We start from the raw sequence: 17,035 nt of genomic DNA on the forward strand, positions 1-17,035 counted from the left end.
CAGGACTTAGTTTCCTTACTTTTAAAAAGAGGGAGTTAGTCTAGATAACATACCAACTTCTCTCACAGCTCTCACACTCCCAGGCCCCCCTAGTCTGATCCACTTCTCCTTTCTCCATACCATTCATCGATTTCTGATATATTGTCTAAGTTACTCATTTTTTTGTGTTTATTGATTATTGTCTGAATCTTCTCACAAAAATATTAGTACCACAGGGCAGAGATCTTTGAAAGCTTTATTTAATGATATATCTCACATACCCTGATTTGTGCCTGGCACATAATAGGGGCTCGGTATTTGTTGAATGGATGTTGAGTGATGACCTCAAGGACCACTTCTAGCTTTACCATTATGTATCAGTTATCTACTGCTGCATAACAAACCATTCCAAAATTTGGTGACTAAAACATCAGCAGTGTATTATTTCTCATGATTCTGTGGCTCAGGAGTTCAGGTGGGGCCCCATTGGGCATCTCTTCTACTGCCAATGGCATCAGCTGTCCACTGAGAAGTGCCTGGAAGGTCCAAGAAGGCTTCATTCCCATGTGTAGTGTTTTGGGGGCCCATGATGTGACTCCTCTCTTTGTGTGTGAAGGAACTGATGGTGGTCATTTTGGAAAATCCCTACCATATTATTCCATGGCTCCACACTCTGTGAATGTACACATTCTCAACAAGCACTTACTGGGCACCTTCTAGGGGGCAGGCCCTGGCCAGGTGTCCAAAACCTCAGACAGAGTCCCTGCCATTACTAAGCTAATCCCTAAAATGAACCCTGGAGCCATAGGCTTTTGACTCCAGCTGGCATCTGGCCCCCTCTAACGATGGGAACGTCAGAAATGGACAGGTGGCTGGCAGTTCAATGGGGGAGATTTGGGGACTCTTTGGCAAAGGCTGGTGACCACCTCCCTGGTTCCGTTCCAGATTCTACAGATGGTGAGGGAGACTGGAGTCTCTGGTCTGTTTGCAGCGTCACCTGTGGGAACGGCAACCAGAAACGGACCAGGTCCTGTGGCTACGCATGCACTGCAACCGAATCTAGGACATGTGACCGTCCAAACTGCCCAGGTGGGTTTACGCAGGGGTGTGGCTCCACGTTAAAGGGCAGCTTTTTTTTTTTATCTTTTTATACAATTTTTAAGGGTTACACTCCATTTACAGTTATTACAAAATATTAGCTATATTCTACATGTATACAATACAACCCTGTAGCTTAGCTTATACCCAATATTTTGTACCTACCACGCCCCCACCCCTATATTGACCCTCCCCGCCCCCCACCCACTGGTAACCACTAATTTGTTCTCTATATCTGTGAGTCTGGGGAAGCTTTTAGTTTATATTTAAAAACTTATAGAAATTGACTTCCTACAGGGCAACGATTTTCCTAAGAATTCTGACCAGACTGGGACAAGAGACGAGTAATGAGCTTAGTGGATGAAAAGATGGATTTTCTGAGCCTTATACACAATTGCAGTAACTGCAGTGACTTAGAAGACAATGCCACCATGTACTAAATTTAAAGGAGGGATTCTGGTTAATTTGAGCCTTTGATGTGGGGTGGGTTGTACCTTAAAGAGACACATGAAGACAGGCATTCATGGTCTAATAAGGAAGCCAGGACCAGAGGCTTAATGGCCGTCTACAGAAAAACCATGTGTTAGCCTGAGAGTTGCTGAAGGCTCCAGAGGGAGCAAATTGGGGCAACTTGGCAGTTAAGTATCACTTTAAACTGCATTGTCAGTGTTTTGAAAACTTAACTAATTACAAACTTGGTGAGAGGCCATATTGGGGTGAAAAATAATTGTGTCTATAGCAGTAGTTATCAAACCACGGCCCATGTCAGTATGGCCCACACATTTTTAAAGGATTATGAAGAAGGAGGAAGAGGAAGAAGAGAGAGAAGAGGAGGAAGAATATGCAACCAAGACCGTATGTGAAATGAACTTATTTACAAAACAAAAATAGACTTGGAGACATAGCAAACTTACAGTTACCAACAGGGAGGGATGAATTAGGAATTTGGCATTAACAGATACAAACTACTATATATAAATAGATAAACAACAAGGACCTACTGTATAGCACAGGGAATTATATTCAATATCTTGTAATAACCTATAATGGAAAATTATATGTATATATATACATGTATATATATATCTGAATCACTTTGCTATGTATCTGAAACTAACACAACATTGTGAATCAATTATACTTCAATAAAAAAAGACCATATGTGACCCACAAAGCCTAAAATAGTTACTTTCTGACCCTTTACATAAAAGTTTACCAACTCCTGGTCTATAGTTTTCCATCTACCATGTGTTCCCCATGGTCAGGTAGAAAACCAGCCTAAAATACTATCTCGGGCTCTTCCAAGAAATCACATGCTCCAAATGGCTTCCTCCAAAAGAAACTTCAGAGGCAGAACATTTGATCCCCACACCCCAGACTTCCTTTTTCTACCCCTAGAAACTCTGTTCTAAATCTCTCAGGCTGAGATTTAGAACAAAAAAGTGGAAGAGCAAAGGGATTTCTGCGGAGAGAGAAGATCAGATTGGCGATGTGTGTGATAGCAAAGGGGTATGTGCAGAAAACAGGGCTGATGGTGTGAGAAGAGGCATTTCTAGCCCCCGTCAGCCATGCAGGTGGATTTCCAAAAGTGGAACAACCATCAAGATGCTTGTCCTGATCTTTCCCCTGTTCATCATAATGAAGCTGAGTTAGAAGTCTGGTGGGATGGGATTTGGATGGGTAGAAATCAATAAATAATAATAATATGAGAAGGGAGAAGAGGAGGAAGGCAGGAAGAAATGAAGAAGAGAAGGAGGGGAAGAAGAAGAAGATGATGACGAAGATAAGATGAAACAAAAGAAAATGAAGATGAAGATGAAGATTGGGAAGATGAAGAAGGGAAAAAGATGATAACGAGTTTCATGAAGAGTAGGACTTTTCGAGTATTTAAGTATCAAGCAAATTTCTAAGGTCTTTGCATGTGTTACTTCATCTAATCCTCACAATAACCTCATGAACTAGCTATTGACGATGGTACTCATTTGGCAGCTGTGGAAACGGAGACACACAGGCTAACTTGCCTAGAGTCACACAGGCAGCAAGTGGTCCAGGTGGGATTTGAATCCAGGCAGTCTGATTCCAGAATCCATGCTCTTAACCATTAGACTCTTACACCTCTGTCAAGGGGAAGGATATTGAGCTCAGCCACACATGAATACAGACAGCATTTAATGTCAGGGCTTGGGCAGGCTTGCTTATTGCTTTCTCTCCCAGAGCTGGCACCCAGACCTAAAGCAGTAGACCTAGGTATCTTGATAGCAGGTATCTTCCCTGCCGCCATTTTGAATGTTTCCTTCTCGTTTTCTCTCACTACTGAGAGCAGCGTGGCCAGCAGCCCTGTTCATACATTTTCTTCTCATCTGAACTTGCCCTCCTTCCATCCTTTCTGCCTTTCTGTTCTTGACTCTTCCAGCTTTTCAGGGCTCCCTTGAACATGAAGGATCTCCTTTTGCAGGATCTCTTTCCTTTTTTGGTGTCCTGATTCTCAGCTCTACTGGAAGAACTCATGGGACAGGCCATCTCCCTGGCCTGGCAGTGATTACACTGTAAAAGTTTGTCCCTTAGGCTGACCATACAAATAAGTTCTAGGGGCCTCACATAAAACCAGAGAGAGGGCTTCCCTGGTGGCGCAGTGGTTGAGAGTCCGCCTGCCAATGCAAGGGACACGGGTTCGTGCCCCGGTCCGGGAGGATCCCACATGCCACGGAGTGGCTGGGCCCGTGAGCCATGGCCGCTGAGCCTGCACGTCCGGAGCCTGTGCTCTGCAACGGGAGAGGCCACAACAGCGAGAGGCCTGCGTACCGCAAAAAAAAAAAAACCAAAAAACCAGAGAGAGCCCCTTAAAGGAAATCAACTCATGCTTAGCAAGACAGTCAAGATTCTCCAACAAATAGTCCATGTTCCACTGCTCCTCTCTCTCCTGACTGGCCCCATTTGCAGGGGATTCTTGTTTGCAAAGGAAGTCTGGGTGGGGGTCGTCATTTGAGGAGGGGAGGGAACCAGGAAATTTGAGGCAAGCTGGGTTCAGTTGCTCAGAGCAAGTAATAACAAGCCCAGGTTATTCTTTTTTTTCAACTTTGAATTTGGGTTTTTTTTTTAATTTATTTCATTCCAGTATAGTTGATTTACAATGTTGTGTTAACTTCTGCTGTACAGCAAAGTGACTCAGTTATACACATATACACATTCTTTTTCATAGTCTTTTCCATTATGGTTTATCACAGGATATTGAATATAGTTCCCTGTGCTACACAGTAAGACCTTGCTGTTTATCCATTCTCTATATAATTGTTCGCACCTGCTAATCCCAAGCTCCCAATTCATTGCTCCCCCAGCTTATTCTTTTTGAAACATCATCAGCAGTGCTAAAAGTCCCAGCATATGAGAGATCTGGTCTTTAGCTACGGACGGCTGCATCCTCAAAATGAACTAGACAAATATTCAAGGGGAAAAGGTCAGCCAACACTTACCACTTGGTACTCTATGTGCTTTCTTTACACATAACTCATTTAATTCATTCAGCATTATGAGGTGGGTCATTGATCCCCTCCATTTACGGTTGTGAAAACTGAGTCACACAGATGTTCCAGCGCTTGCCCAGGGTCACACAGCTAGTAATGATTTGGACCCAGTGAGTCAGTCCTTAAGACTGGTGGTGACCACGAGACAAGTTGTCAACCACTACGCTCTACAGCCTCTAGTTTAGTTTGCCATCCTGACACCTCTAGATAGATAGCCATCCTGACGCGTATCCCGCACCACCCAAAATCCCATTCCTAGGCCCAAGGAATGAGTTCCTTAGGCACATTCAGGCACATTTGGATCTGATTTCATGCTGCAAATGGTATCTGGGGTTTTAATATATTTTATGCTCTATACCTGCTTTTTACTGTTTCCTCTGTTGGCAAGTTTCTGCCCATGAGTAGTAATGAATACAAAAAAGGCTTTATTCAAGTGTATTTGTTTTTTTTATTTGCCAGTGGGGCGGGGGTGTGTGGGGTGGAGGGCTGACTTTTTCCATATAACTAGGGAAAATGAGCTCCTGTCTGTGTTTAGGAATCGAAGACACCTTCAGGACAGCTGCCACCGAAGTGAGTCTGCTTGCAGGAAGCGAAGAGTTTAATGCCACCAAACTGTTCGAAGTTGGTAAGGAAAGGTTTTTTTTTTTTTTTTTTTTTTTCTTTTCCATCCATATATTGATCTAGCATTTTGGAGATTCCTTCTGCCTTTGCCATGCCATCCTTGGATCCATTTAAATGTTTCGTTTTCCTCTTATGGGGTCCAATTTTCTCAGCATACTTCTTGCTCACTGAATATACACCAAGCAAGAGAGAGCAGCCGCCCCATTCCTCCTGCACCAGATGGAGCCCAGCAACCCTGCTATATCAGCCACGCAGCATCCATAGCACACAGGCGGGGTGTCCTGCCCCTAGCTCGGAATCCGTCCACACTCGGGCCTCGAGCCTCAGGGCATCTCTTCTCCCAACTCTCACCGAGTGTCCCCAGTAAAATCAAGAAATGGTGATGTCAGTTTTCAAGCAGAAGGACGGTGGGCAGGAAGGAAGAGAACGGGCACTTTCTCGACATTATGCCTCCCCCATCTCACTCCCCGCCACGTGAATCTTTCGTAACCCTTTGGTACACCCTGCTACTCATCTGCTCAGAAATGCTAGCTAAAGTACACTGAACGTGGACCAAACAAAATTGAAAGTGTCTATTCAGCAAGGGGAAAGCTTGCTGAATAAGAATAACTCCACGTGCTTCTGGGTGTAATTCTATATTACAGAATGGTAGGACTCCTGCCCCATTTCTTTTTGCCACCCCCGCCCCCCAAAACCCTTTCCTCACCTCTTCACTCTGCCCTCCTCAGCCACACTGCAGTCAGTTTGGAAATTCTGTTGCCCGGAGTTTCCATCACAGTCCTTCACATGCAACCAAAACGTTAGCAGAAGCCTTCTACACACACAATGCATTTGGCCAAAAACAAACAAACAAAAAATTAGGGCTTCCTTGGTGGCGCAGTGGTTGAGAGTCCGCCTGCCGATGCAGGGGACACGGGTTCGTGCCCCGGTCCGGGAAGATCCCACATGCCGCGGAGAGGCTAGGCCCGTGAGCCACGGCCGCTGAGCCTGCACGTCCAGAGCCTGTGCTCCGCAATGGGAGAGGCCACAACAGTGAGAGGCCCGCGTACCGCAAAAAAAAAAAAAAAAAAAAAATTAAAGACTACATGCGGGAATTTTGCATAAGATGATAAAACAACAAGATGGGCTTTTGGGGAAGAGAGTGTCTCAGGCCTCCCCATATCTCACCCCACAGGCAGACAGCTATTTGCCCTTTCACAGGGGATGGGACCAGCTGTACCAGTGGGCAGCTGAGGACACACAGGGATGAGGGGGGTTGGTGGGTCAGGCAGGTTCTGGGCAGGAACAGACAAGGCTCACTCGCAGATCAGGTAATAGAGGAGCATTTGATGAGGGCCTTTTGGCAAAGGTGTGAGCAGGTGGATGGAAACCAAGAAGGGCTTGTACAGAACCCTGGGGCTGGCAAGCATGGGGAACCCTTACCACCCACTGGCCTGAAGGGACCAGGGGAAGGAGTGGTTCCCAGAGCCACTGTGTAGAGAGGGCTGCCTGACAACACTTCCAGCTCCCAGAAGTAGGTAGCCAACTTGTAACAGTGAGGGAAGAGCCTCGGGAACAATACCCTGACTTTGCTCCTCCCTCCCTCTGGTCCCTCACCCGGTCCTCCCACTGGCTCACCCCAATTAGAAACCAGGGCTTAGGGAGCCCACAGATCTGGTGCATACAGGGCAGCCTTCCATGGCAAGGAAAAATGTGGAATAAGGATGTAGAAGGACAAGTGGAAGATGCCCAGCAGAGATGAGAAAAGCTTGACTAGCACAAGGTCAAGCTTCTTAACCTACTTCTGCCTCAGTTTTCTGATCTGTAAAATGGTCTAAGGTAATGGTGCCTACCTCCTAGACCTATTGTAGAGTGAAATGAGTTAATACTTGTAAAGCATTGAGAACATTCACACTGAATACTCCATGTAAATTTGATAAAAAAAAATAAGTCAAAGGACCTATGTCCTGTACATGAATTATGATGACCTTCTACTCTGGAGGAAAAATACAAAGCTATTTTCTGGGACCTCGCTGAATTTTTTTCTGCAAACCCTGCCCTCTGAGGGAGACCCCCATTGGCTTTGCAGACACACACTTCCCAGGATGGACCCTCCAATCTCTATGCAACTGCTCAGTCAGGGGCTCTCAGGGGTGGAATCATAGCACTCAGCCCATCCCCGCAGGCAGCATCCTCAGCCCTGTTCTGTGTACTCCCTGCTTTCCCTCTGCTTTAATCCTCATTGCACTTTTGGAGATCGGTGCAATTTTTATACCCAGTTTAGAGATGAGAAAACCGAAGCACAGTGAGGTAGAATACCTTGCTCAGGGTCACAGAGCCACTAAATACTTGAGTTGGGATTCGATCCCAGGCAGTCTGGCACAAGAGCCCAGGTGTTTCATCTTAGGCCAGGCCTTTCCGAGCTCCTGGGAGGCGCCCCAGCTCTCTCTTTCTCATATCCCTCAAGAGAAACCTGAGCACCCCTGCAAGCTGCCCCGCAAGCCCGACCGTTTGATTTTCACTCATGACACCACCAGCCTCCCAGGCACCTGGGTCAGAGCTGGAGAGTCACTTCTGATACCTTCCTCCCTTCCCCCCAAGCCCACCAAGGCCTGGCAGCCCTACCTCCCCGACTACTCTTGACCCCACCCACTGTTCCCTCCCAGAGTATCTCACCTGGACTCTTACAATTGGCATCAGCACTGAATCTTTGTTCCTACTGCATAGCTCAGTGAAGAGCTCACTGTCACTCAGAAACCTTCAGTGGTTCCCTAGTGCCCTCTGAAACGAGCCTAAACCACACTGAAGACCCCATGACCTGACACTAACAACCTTCCTTCCCTGTACCCTCTGCTCCAGGGAAACTGAACAAGCACCCTGCCCCCAGACTTCTTCTGCTTAACTGTGGTTTGCACAGTTAATACCAACCTGGATGGCCCTCCCCTCACCCGGCCCCATCTCTCCTCTTGTATGTAGTCTGAGTCAGGTCCAGCCTTCTGAGATGGGATTGGACATTCAAGAGATTCACTGGGGAAGCGCCCGGGAAGGATAGAGGAGAAGCAGCAGGAGTAAGCAGGGAAGGCTTTCAGACCACGAAGCAGGCCTGACCCCTGCAGAGGGAGGGAGGGAAGGAAGGAGGACTGGGAAGCAAGGGCCTCAAAGCAGCTTGAGAAAGTCTCGACCATGCCAACGGGGACCCCCCAGCAAAGGCTGCCTGACAAAGGGGTCCCCCGTTGGGCAGCACCCACACCAGGCTCAGTCATCGACTGAGAGCAGCCCTGGGGGAGCACAACCTGGATGTGGAAACCATGGCAGATCCACAGCGGCTACAGCTGGAGGCCACCAGGCAGCAAAGTGCCCCCAGCAGGCTTCCTTGCAGGAGCTCTGAGCAGGACACTTGTGGCCACCATGCAGCCCTGAAGAGGCTCAGGGCCAGCCCGGTGTCACACACTCCTTGAAGCACTCCCTGACTTGCACTGATAGAAATGACACTTTTTAGCACCCGCGGGACTTTTTGCTTTGGCCCCCTTAACGCACCCCACATTCCACCATGGTGGGTGGCTTTAGATATGGCTCATCTTACCCACTGCAGCTTCCTGAGCCACACGCGATGGGAAACCTGTCACTGCCCACACCACATCCCTACACCCCAGCAGCCCCTGTGGTTCTTTGCCTGACGGCCTGCTCTGGCCCCCAGAGCCACCAGCTCATGAATCCACAGTCATCCAGAAGTCCAGGAGCAGCCCCCTATCAGTGACTAATGGGAACTGGTGGATAATATCCATATCCCGCCAAATTAAAAAAAAAATCTCTCTTCAAAGACTGTATTCAAAGGATTATTGCAAAAGGGGAAGGGCCTATTTGCAATAGAGAAAACACTGTGTCTATAGGCCTGCAAGCCTCTCAAGGGTTAGGCAAAAGGTTTTCTTTCACAGAGGGGTAAATAAGGCTAGAAGAACCCCACGTGAGGCAGTGGGAAGGAAGGCTGGTGAGATCAGATAGGGCATCAGAGAATGTTCGGCCCTGAGACCAGCCTATTTTCGGTAGGGACCCCTAAGGAGAGGCTATATGCTGGCCCAGGCAGAGGGTAGGTCAAAGTTCAGGGGCTTGAGAAATATAATATGATATCGCTTATATGCGGAATCTAAAAAGAAATGATACAAATGAATGTATTTACAAAACAGAAACGGACTCACAGACTTACAGAATGAACTTATGGCTACAGGGGCGGAAGGGTGGAGGAAAGGGATAGTTAGGGAGCTTGGGGTTGACATGTACACACGGCGATATTTAAAAAGGGCAACCAGCAAGGACCTTCTGTATAGCACAGGGAACTCTGTTCAATGTGATGTGGCAGCCTGGATGGGAGGGGAGTCTGGGGGAGAATGGATACATGCATATGTATGGCTGAGTCCCTTTGCTGTGCACCTGAAACTATCACAACATTGTTAATTGGCTATACTCCAATACAAAATAAAAAGTTAGGGGCTTCCCCGGTGGCACAGTGGTTGAGAGTCCGCCTGCCAATGCAGGGGACACAGGTTCATGCCCCGGTCCGGGAGGATCCCACATGCTGCGGAGCGGCTGGGCCCGTGAGCCATGGCTGCTGAGCCTGCACGTCCGGAGCCTGTGCTCCGCAATGGGAGAGTCCACAGCAGTGAGAGGCCCGCGTACCGCAAAAAAAAAAAAAAAAAAAAAAAAAAAAAAAAAAAGCTCAGGGGCTTGAAAGAAGGGGAGAATATTAACTAAAGTTTAGTTGGGATGTGTTTTGTTCTGATCGGGGATGAGCAGTTTAGCTAATCATTTATGAGACCAAGAAAGGGAATCTGGAGGGTCTGTGTCTGGTTTTGTCATGGGTAAACAAGGCAGCAGCTGTGAGTCTTATCAAGTCCTGCGGGGAAGAGGGTTCTTACACTAAGTGGTTTTCCAGAATGCGCAAGGGTGGGGGAAAGTCTTAACCTTGGCTGTTTCCCAGAATCACGGGGCTTGGGTAAAGTTCCACCCTGTCACTGGATGGGTTTCTGAGGTCCAAGGGCAAGATGCTCCACTTTCTACAGTGGTTACTTGTTTGATCCACATCCCATATTGCCACCCCCCCTTCCCTGTCCCACCTCCATGCTCCCTGCTGGTGTTTCCCAGAATCATTTCCCAAAGAACCATTTTCACTGACATCTTTGTCTCAGGGTCTGGGAAAACACAAACTGAGACATTCACTAAACCAGAGGTCCTGAACTCTCATGACTAAGGGACTAAGAGCGAACACCCATGAGTGACGGGACCAGGTAGGGACTGTGGTGAACTGGGGACCTCCTGTCTTGACCAAGAAGCGGTCACTGGTGACCTGTTCACAAGGCAATGCAGGACTGATGTCAACCTATCTTTGGGTTTTTCAAATGAAACCAGGAATCTACATTAATAAGTGGAATCACATAATTCTTAAACGTTGGCAATTAATTCAATATTTTTTAATATTGTAAGGCCAAACACTACACACCTCTTGGGGCAGGTTCTGGCTCAAAGTCTATAGGTCAGTGTCCTCTGGCCTAAATATTAAATTCCCTAAAAGCAGGGACCACCAGCCTCTTCCTCTTTGAGACCTCTTATCGTAGGGATTTGCATGTAACGGTTGTTAACTCTTTCCTGCCTAAGGTTAAGAGGTTAGGCCACTAGCCTAGTTTAAACCAGTCAGTGAGTGGCAGAAATAAAACTTAGTCCTACAAATATCCCTTTGAGGCATTTTCCACCACTCTTTGCTTATTTAGAGAGGAGATTCAAAATGGTCCTCTGAATTATTGTTCATTTTGTTATGGGTGATAATGGGGTTACGGTTATCTAGGAAAACATAGAAAATATGGTTTAATTATCCTCTGTTTTTTGTAGATGCCTACTAAAACTTAGCAGTAATAATATCATATCTTTCCAAAAAATTTTTAATGAGGGAAATACAATGATTAAGTCTAGGTGATGGCATCTGGGTAGTCACTGTATACATATATTCTCTCCACTTTTCTATGTATGTGAAAAGTTTTCATAATATAAATTAAGGAGTTGGTGGGGCCGAGAACAAAGTTCCCAAGTTCAAGGGCCATGATCGTGTTCACCCATGGCCTGGGGGTTCCAGGGGCTGCCAGTCAGGGAAGGGAGAGGTTGACTTTAAAGTCATCAGGCAGCCGGTTTTGCATGCGATCAGAGGGTTTCTCTGGCCCGTTTCAGACACGGACAGCTGTGAGCGCTGGATGAGCTGCAAGAGCGAGTTCCTAAAGAAGTACATGCACAAGGTGATCAACGACCTGCCCAGCTGCCCCTGCTCCTACCCCACCGAGGTGGCCTACAGCACGGCCGACATCTTCGACCGCATCAAGCTCAAGGACTTCCGCTGGAAGGATGCCAGCGGGCCCAAGGAGAAGCTGGAGATCTACAAGCCCACGGCCCGGTACTGCATTCGCTCCATGCTGTCCCTGGAGAGCACCACACTGGCCGCCCAGCACTGTTGCTATGGCGACAACATGCAGCTCATCACCAGGGGCAAAGGGGCGGGGACGCCCAATCTCATCAGCACTGAGTTCTCAGCGGAGCTCCACTACAAAGTGGACATCCTGCCCTGGATTATCTGCAAGGGTGACTGGAGCAGGTATAACGAGGCCCGACCTCCCAACAACGGACAGAAGTGCACAGAGAGCCCCTCGGACGAAGATTATATCAAGCAGTTTCAAGAGGCCAGAGAGTATTAAAGAGACACCACCTCTATTGTTCGTGACACAAACACACTGCACTGATCCGCCACCTGGCACAGAGTCCCTCTTACCCGCATACATGTATATGTACGTATACCACATGAGTATTTGTCATAAGTTACACTAGGGGTGTGTGCCAGGCCCTCGTGACTGCCATATGAAGCCACCGTTGCCTCTTCAATGCCAATGGCTTCCTTGGAACTCTTCCTAGGGGGGATGTCCTCAGGAAGATGGGGAGAAAGAAGCTGGAAGAAGAACCTGGAGGTCATAGCAGGTGGGATTCAACTCACACCCCGGATCCAGCGTTTCCAAGAGAAGCAAAGGGGCAAAGAGAAGGAAGTTGTAAACGTGATAAGCAGTTTTTATATGCAACTTATTTAATATGAATGTGACTTATACGTCACCTTTTCTCTGGAGTTGTCATCGTGATACTATTTAATCACTTCCATGAGAGTTCAGAAAGGGGCTTAGGGAGATGGAAGAGAGAGGGAATTTTGCAGTAATGACTTCTTTAAAAATAAAGAATTCAACAGAAAGATATCAAAACAAGAAAACACCCACCTGAAACCAAGTGTTAGTTAGCCAGTGAGGTACCTTGATGAAGTCTCAGCTTCCAAGTGCCCTTGCCTCAGCCTGGGTAGGGAGTGGGGAGCAAATGGATATTTTAGGAGAAAATCTGAGGCCTGGTTTTAAATGGACTTTAAAACAAAGGCCAGTATTAACACAATGCTATGATTCTACTAAAAGACCCCAGAATAGAATTTCTGCTCATGCCTTAATAGGTTCAGAAGGCTACAGGAAGGTCAGACATAAAAACAAGGAGTAGCACTTTTCCAAAGAAAAAATGCAAAACAAATGGGGAGAGAACATGAACTTCATTTTATCTATTTTATTTTAATACCATCGTAACAATTTTTTTCTCCACAATATATTCTCAGTAAATAAATATAAAAACAAGGAGGGGAACTCAAGTCTAGGAAACCCTAATTTTTTTATGTTTTAAGAAAGAAAAAAATACATTATTTTTGTAAAGTATTTATTGAGTCACTGAGTCTTGTGCATCAAGCAATTGTTAATATGGCCTGGTTCTGTAGGGTGGAACTTAGGGCAAATAAAGAGTTGGTTCTTATGCAATCTTTACTTGCAAAACTCCAGGAAAAGAGATTACATAGGGCCTCCCTGGTGGCGCAGTGGTTGAGAGTCCGCCTGCCGATGCAGGGGATACGGGTTCGTGCCCCGGTCTGGGAGGATCCCATATGCCGCGGAGCGGCTGGGCCCGTGAGCCATGGCCGCTGGGCCTGCGCATCCGGAGCCTGTGCTCCGCAACGGGGGAGGCCACAACAGTGAGAGGCCCGCATACCGCAAAAAGAAAAAAAAAAAAAAAAAAGAGATTACATAATAAAATCATAATAAAGTGTGTTACCTACAGTAAATGTGTTACCTGCAAATATTTATGATATGAATTCCATAAATAGCCCTGGTAAAGCAGGGCTTCAAGGCAGGGGAGAGGAAGGTTCAAACCAGGTAGAATAAAAGGCTCATTGACTGATGTGATGGTGGGTGGTATAAGTCATAGCATCTTTGGCACCAAGAATATCAACCCTGCCCCCAGGAGGCTAGAGCTCATTGATACACGTGCAATTTTTGCCCACCCAGAGCTAAGAAAGAGCTAAGAAATCCAAGCCAGAGCAAAGGCTTAAGACAGCCCAGGTGAGTGGGACTGCTTCCAGACAAAATTCTGCAATTACAGTAATAAGTAGAACTCCTCATTGTGCAAATTATTCCATTTCTAGATGAGGAAACCAAAGCTCAGAAAACAATAGATCACATTGGATCTATCATTCATTTCCTAGTCCAGTGCTCTATCTACTATATCAGCCTACCCTTAGGTTCTCATAATAAAATCTTGTTTTAATGGAAAAGCTCTTACACATTTACACTTTAGAATGAGTTATCCATGTATTGCCCACTCTCAGGATATTTATATTTAAGACCTATTTCTAATTATGGAATGAGAATCCTTATTCACACCTGAAGGAAGTTTAGGCAACTCAACTGGTAAGGAGAAAATCAGTAGGTCCATGTATCAGGGAAGCAGATTTGGTTCCTAATAATAGGAAAACCATTTTTGCCAAGAGAGTTGGTTGCAATGGAATGTGTTGCCTTTGGGATGGTGAGTACCCTGTCAGGACAGGTATTCAAGCAGAGCTGGAGATGAATCACATGAGAAGCTCATTTTAGTGAGCAGGAGAGACAAAAATGTACAGCAATAACCCTCTCTGATAACTGTTCTATAAAGGGTATGTGGAAAGTACTCTGGGAAAATAGAGGCAGGAATCAGGGAAGTACCTGCTAGACCTAATGGAGGAGTGGTATTTCACAAAGCAGAGAAGAGGGAGGGCGAGTAGATGCATTTGGAGGAAGAAAACAGTATGGGCAAAGGGAAGGAGCTACGCAAGAGCTTGGTGTTTTCTGAAAACTGGGTTGTTTACAGTGATGAGCCAGAGGGACAAGAATGGCAAGGTATGGAGTTGTGTCTGAGGTGTTTTTGTTAAGGATTTAGCATGGAAAATTAAAGCTGTTTCCTAATACAGTGAGAATGACTGATATGAGCCATGTTTCCAATGGGCTATTTGTCTCTTTATATCAGACCTTCCTGACATAACGAATGGAGAGTTGGAAGGTGGGGTGAATTAGGAGCTGGGGAGGGCTCCTGGGCTCTTTGCCTACTGAGAACACCGCTAGTTTCCCATCCATCATCCAGATGGTGCCACCCCTCTGGAAATTTGCTGAACTATAACCTGCCTCTATGCAGATGTATCTCATTTACTATAGGGCCCCATGCCAGCCCCAGGGCAACCCTTGGTAATTCCTTCATGGAAAGGGGATCATGTGAGCAAGGGCCAACTTTGCCCACCGCACAGTAGGCTGTCTGCCTCCTCACCTGCAGCACCTGTTTATAGGACCCCTCAGCAACTGCTCTACAGACGCCTGTCATCAAATGCTTTGCTCTTTTGCTGCTCCTTGGAAAGAGATCCCTTTTTCTAGTGACCCACTGGGCCTCTCAGGTGCCACGTCTGAGCAAGCCAATAGTGGCAGACAGAGAAGCCAAGGCCCTCTAGTGGCCGCACATGGGAAGGATGCGGGCAGGGCCCCAGAAGAGCTGGGCAACCTCCTCACCCCATTCAATTATTATCCACCATGATTAGTCTCCAAGCTATTCCATCTTTGTAGCTCAGTGGCCTGGGAGTAGATTTCCCCACCCTAAGACCTGGGAACAAGGATCAAAGAATAGGTACGATACTAGCCATGCTTCCTGAGCACACACTTTGTGCCTCTGTGCTAATCACTTTACCATGGGAGTCAAGCAGTTTACATCCATTTTACAGATAAGACAAAAGAAGCCCAACAAGGTCTTCTAACCTGCCCAAGTCATAAGGCTCTGTAGATGGCAAAGCTGGTTGAAGACCCTGTTCTTAACCTTAACCTCTACGCAACTGTCTTCCTAACTCTTCCCAACACACAGGATCAGGATTTTGCCTCTGACTCACTCTGCCTTTGCTCCAATTGTTCAAATCCACCAAATGTCCCTGCACCACCCTTTACGTGTCTCTCATTGGTGACAGTGGATCTGGCTTTAGCTCTATATAGTCTGCTCAGTTCTCTCGTATTCCATAAGAGGATTTGAATCCTGTATCTGTGCCCTTGCTCAGGTTGGCTGAGTTGCAGAGCCTAACTTTCTAGAAGATAGCCTGCTCCATGGATAAGAATGAGACTGGTCTGTTTTCCCTGCTGCACTCAAGCCCCATGCCAACTGTTGCCTGTTGGGTCAACCTGAAGGGCAGGTGCCATGTCTCATGCTTTCTACACCCCCAGCCCCTAGCTCTGTACCTGGCAGATATCACCAGGCAAGGTACAGAGGGCGGAAGTATTTGAGAGTTGAGTCAGACTGCCTAGATTCCAATCCTGGCTCCCTCAGTTGCCTGCTGGGTACCACTGGATAAGTTAATCAGCCTGCATATATTCCAGTTTCCCCATACAGTTGTTTGGAGAATAAAGTAAGAGATATGAAGTTCCTAGCATAGGGCCTGTCATGTACCATGAGCATCGGTGTTGAGTCATTGGAGAAATATTTATTGAGCGTATACTAGTTGCCAGGCATTGTTCTAGATGCCAGAGATACAGCAGTGTACAAATCCAAGTTCTCCTGGTGGAGGGGAGATGGCTGATAAATAAATAAGTACATAATCTGAAATAGTGGTAAGTGATATCGAGAAAAATAAATTATTTGATCACACATGTATGTTGCATTATTTAAAGTAATGCTAGTTGCTGTAATAGATAAGCCTCAAAATCACAGTGGCTTAATACAGAAACCTCTAAAGGTATGTTTCTGGTCAAGTGGCTCTCCTCTAAGTGATGACCCAAGGACCCAAACTTTCCATCTTCAAGGCTTGACTCTCTAAGGTGCCCTGCGGGTCATCTCTATTCCAGGAGGCCTAAGGAGTAAAAAGCAGGGAGAATATGGACAATGACTTATATAGGTGGCCCAGGGAAGTACAGCTGTTTCATGCCACACTCTTCTACAAGGGAGACTGGGAAATGGAGTCCAGTCGGGGGCCCAGGAAGCAGAGATCGGCTGTGTGAGCACCCGATCAGTCTCTGCCACATAGGTAGACCACCAACTAATTAATTACACAAGGCAAGAGAGAAAGCTAGTGAAAGCAGTTCTGGATGGGCCCAAAGTTAGTGATCAAAGGGAGCGGTCCTTCTCATCTCATTTAGACCAGCTCAGCTTTCAACTGGAAGCTCCTGAAAGCCCTTACCTAATGGTTTTCTCTAACCAGGGGCCACGCAGCTCGCACAGATGGGGCTGAAGTGCCAGGGAGTGAACAGTGCCTCCCAGGAGGCTTAACAGGACCTTGGTGGATGAATACCCCATCTCTCTCATCCCTCGAGTGGGGCAATTCTGAAGTGTGTTTTATACCATTCCCGAGCTCCCAGTGAGACTGAGGTCCTGCCACCCTCGGTGGGGACCTGCTTGCTAACACGTCAATTACTGGCCTCCTTCCCTTCCCTGTCTTTCCTCCCCACTCCCCTACT

General features: G+C 46.8%; 1 protein-coding gene across 1 annotated transcript in view; it reads left to right on the forward strand.

Moving 5' to 3' along the window:
- ISM1 (isthmin 1) overlaps positions 1-12,967 on the forward strand; it is a 78,803-nt gene extending 65,836 nt beyond the window's left edge. Inside the window, exons 4-6 of the mRNA XM_082645297.1 lie at positions 925-1,068; positions 5,134-5,223; positions 11,412-12,967. Of these exons, the coding sequence (XP_082501423.1) occupies positions 925-1,068; positions 5,134-5,223; positions 11,412-11,929 (752 nt within the window). The 3' untranslated portion in view covers positions 11,930-12,967. The remainder of the gene's footprint in view (positions 1-924; positions 1,069-5,133; positions 5,224-11,411) is intronic.
- Positions 12,968-17,035: the final 4,068 nt, after the last annotated feature.

The sequence above is a fragment of the Mesoplodon mirus genome (genome assembly GCF_964341445.2).
Source record: "Mesoplodon mirus genome assembly, chromosome: 15".
Lineage (NCBI taxonomy): Eukaryota > Metazoa > Chordata > Mammalia > Artiodactyla > Ziphiidae > Mesoplodon > Mesoplodon mirus.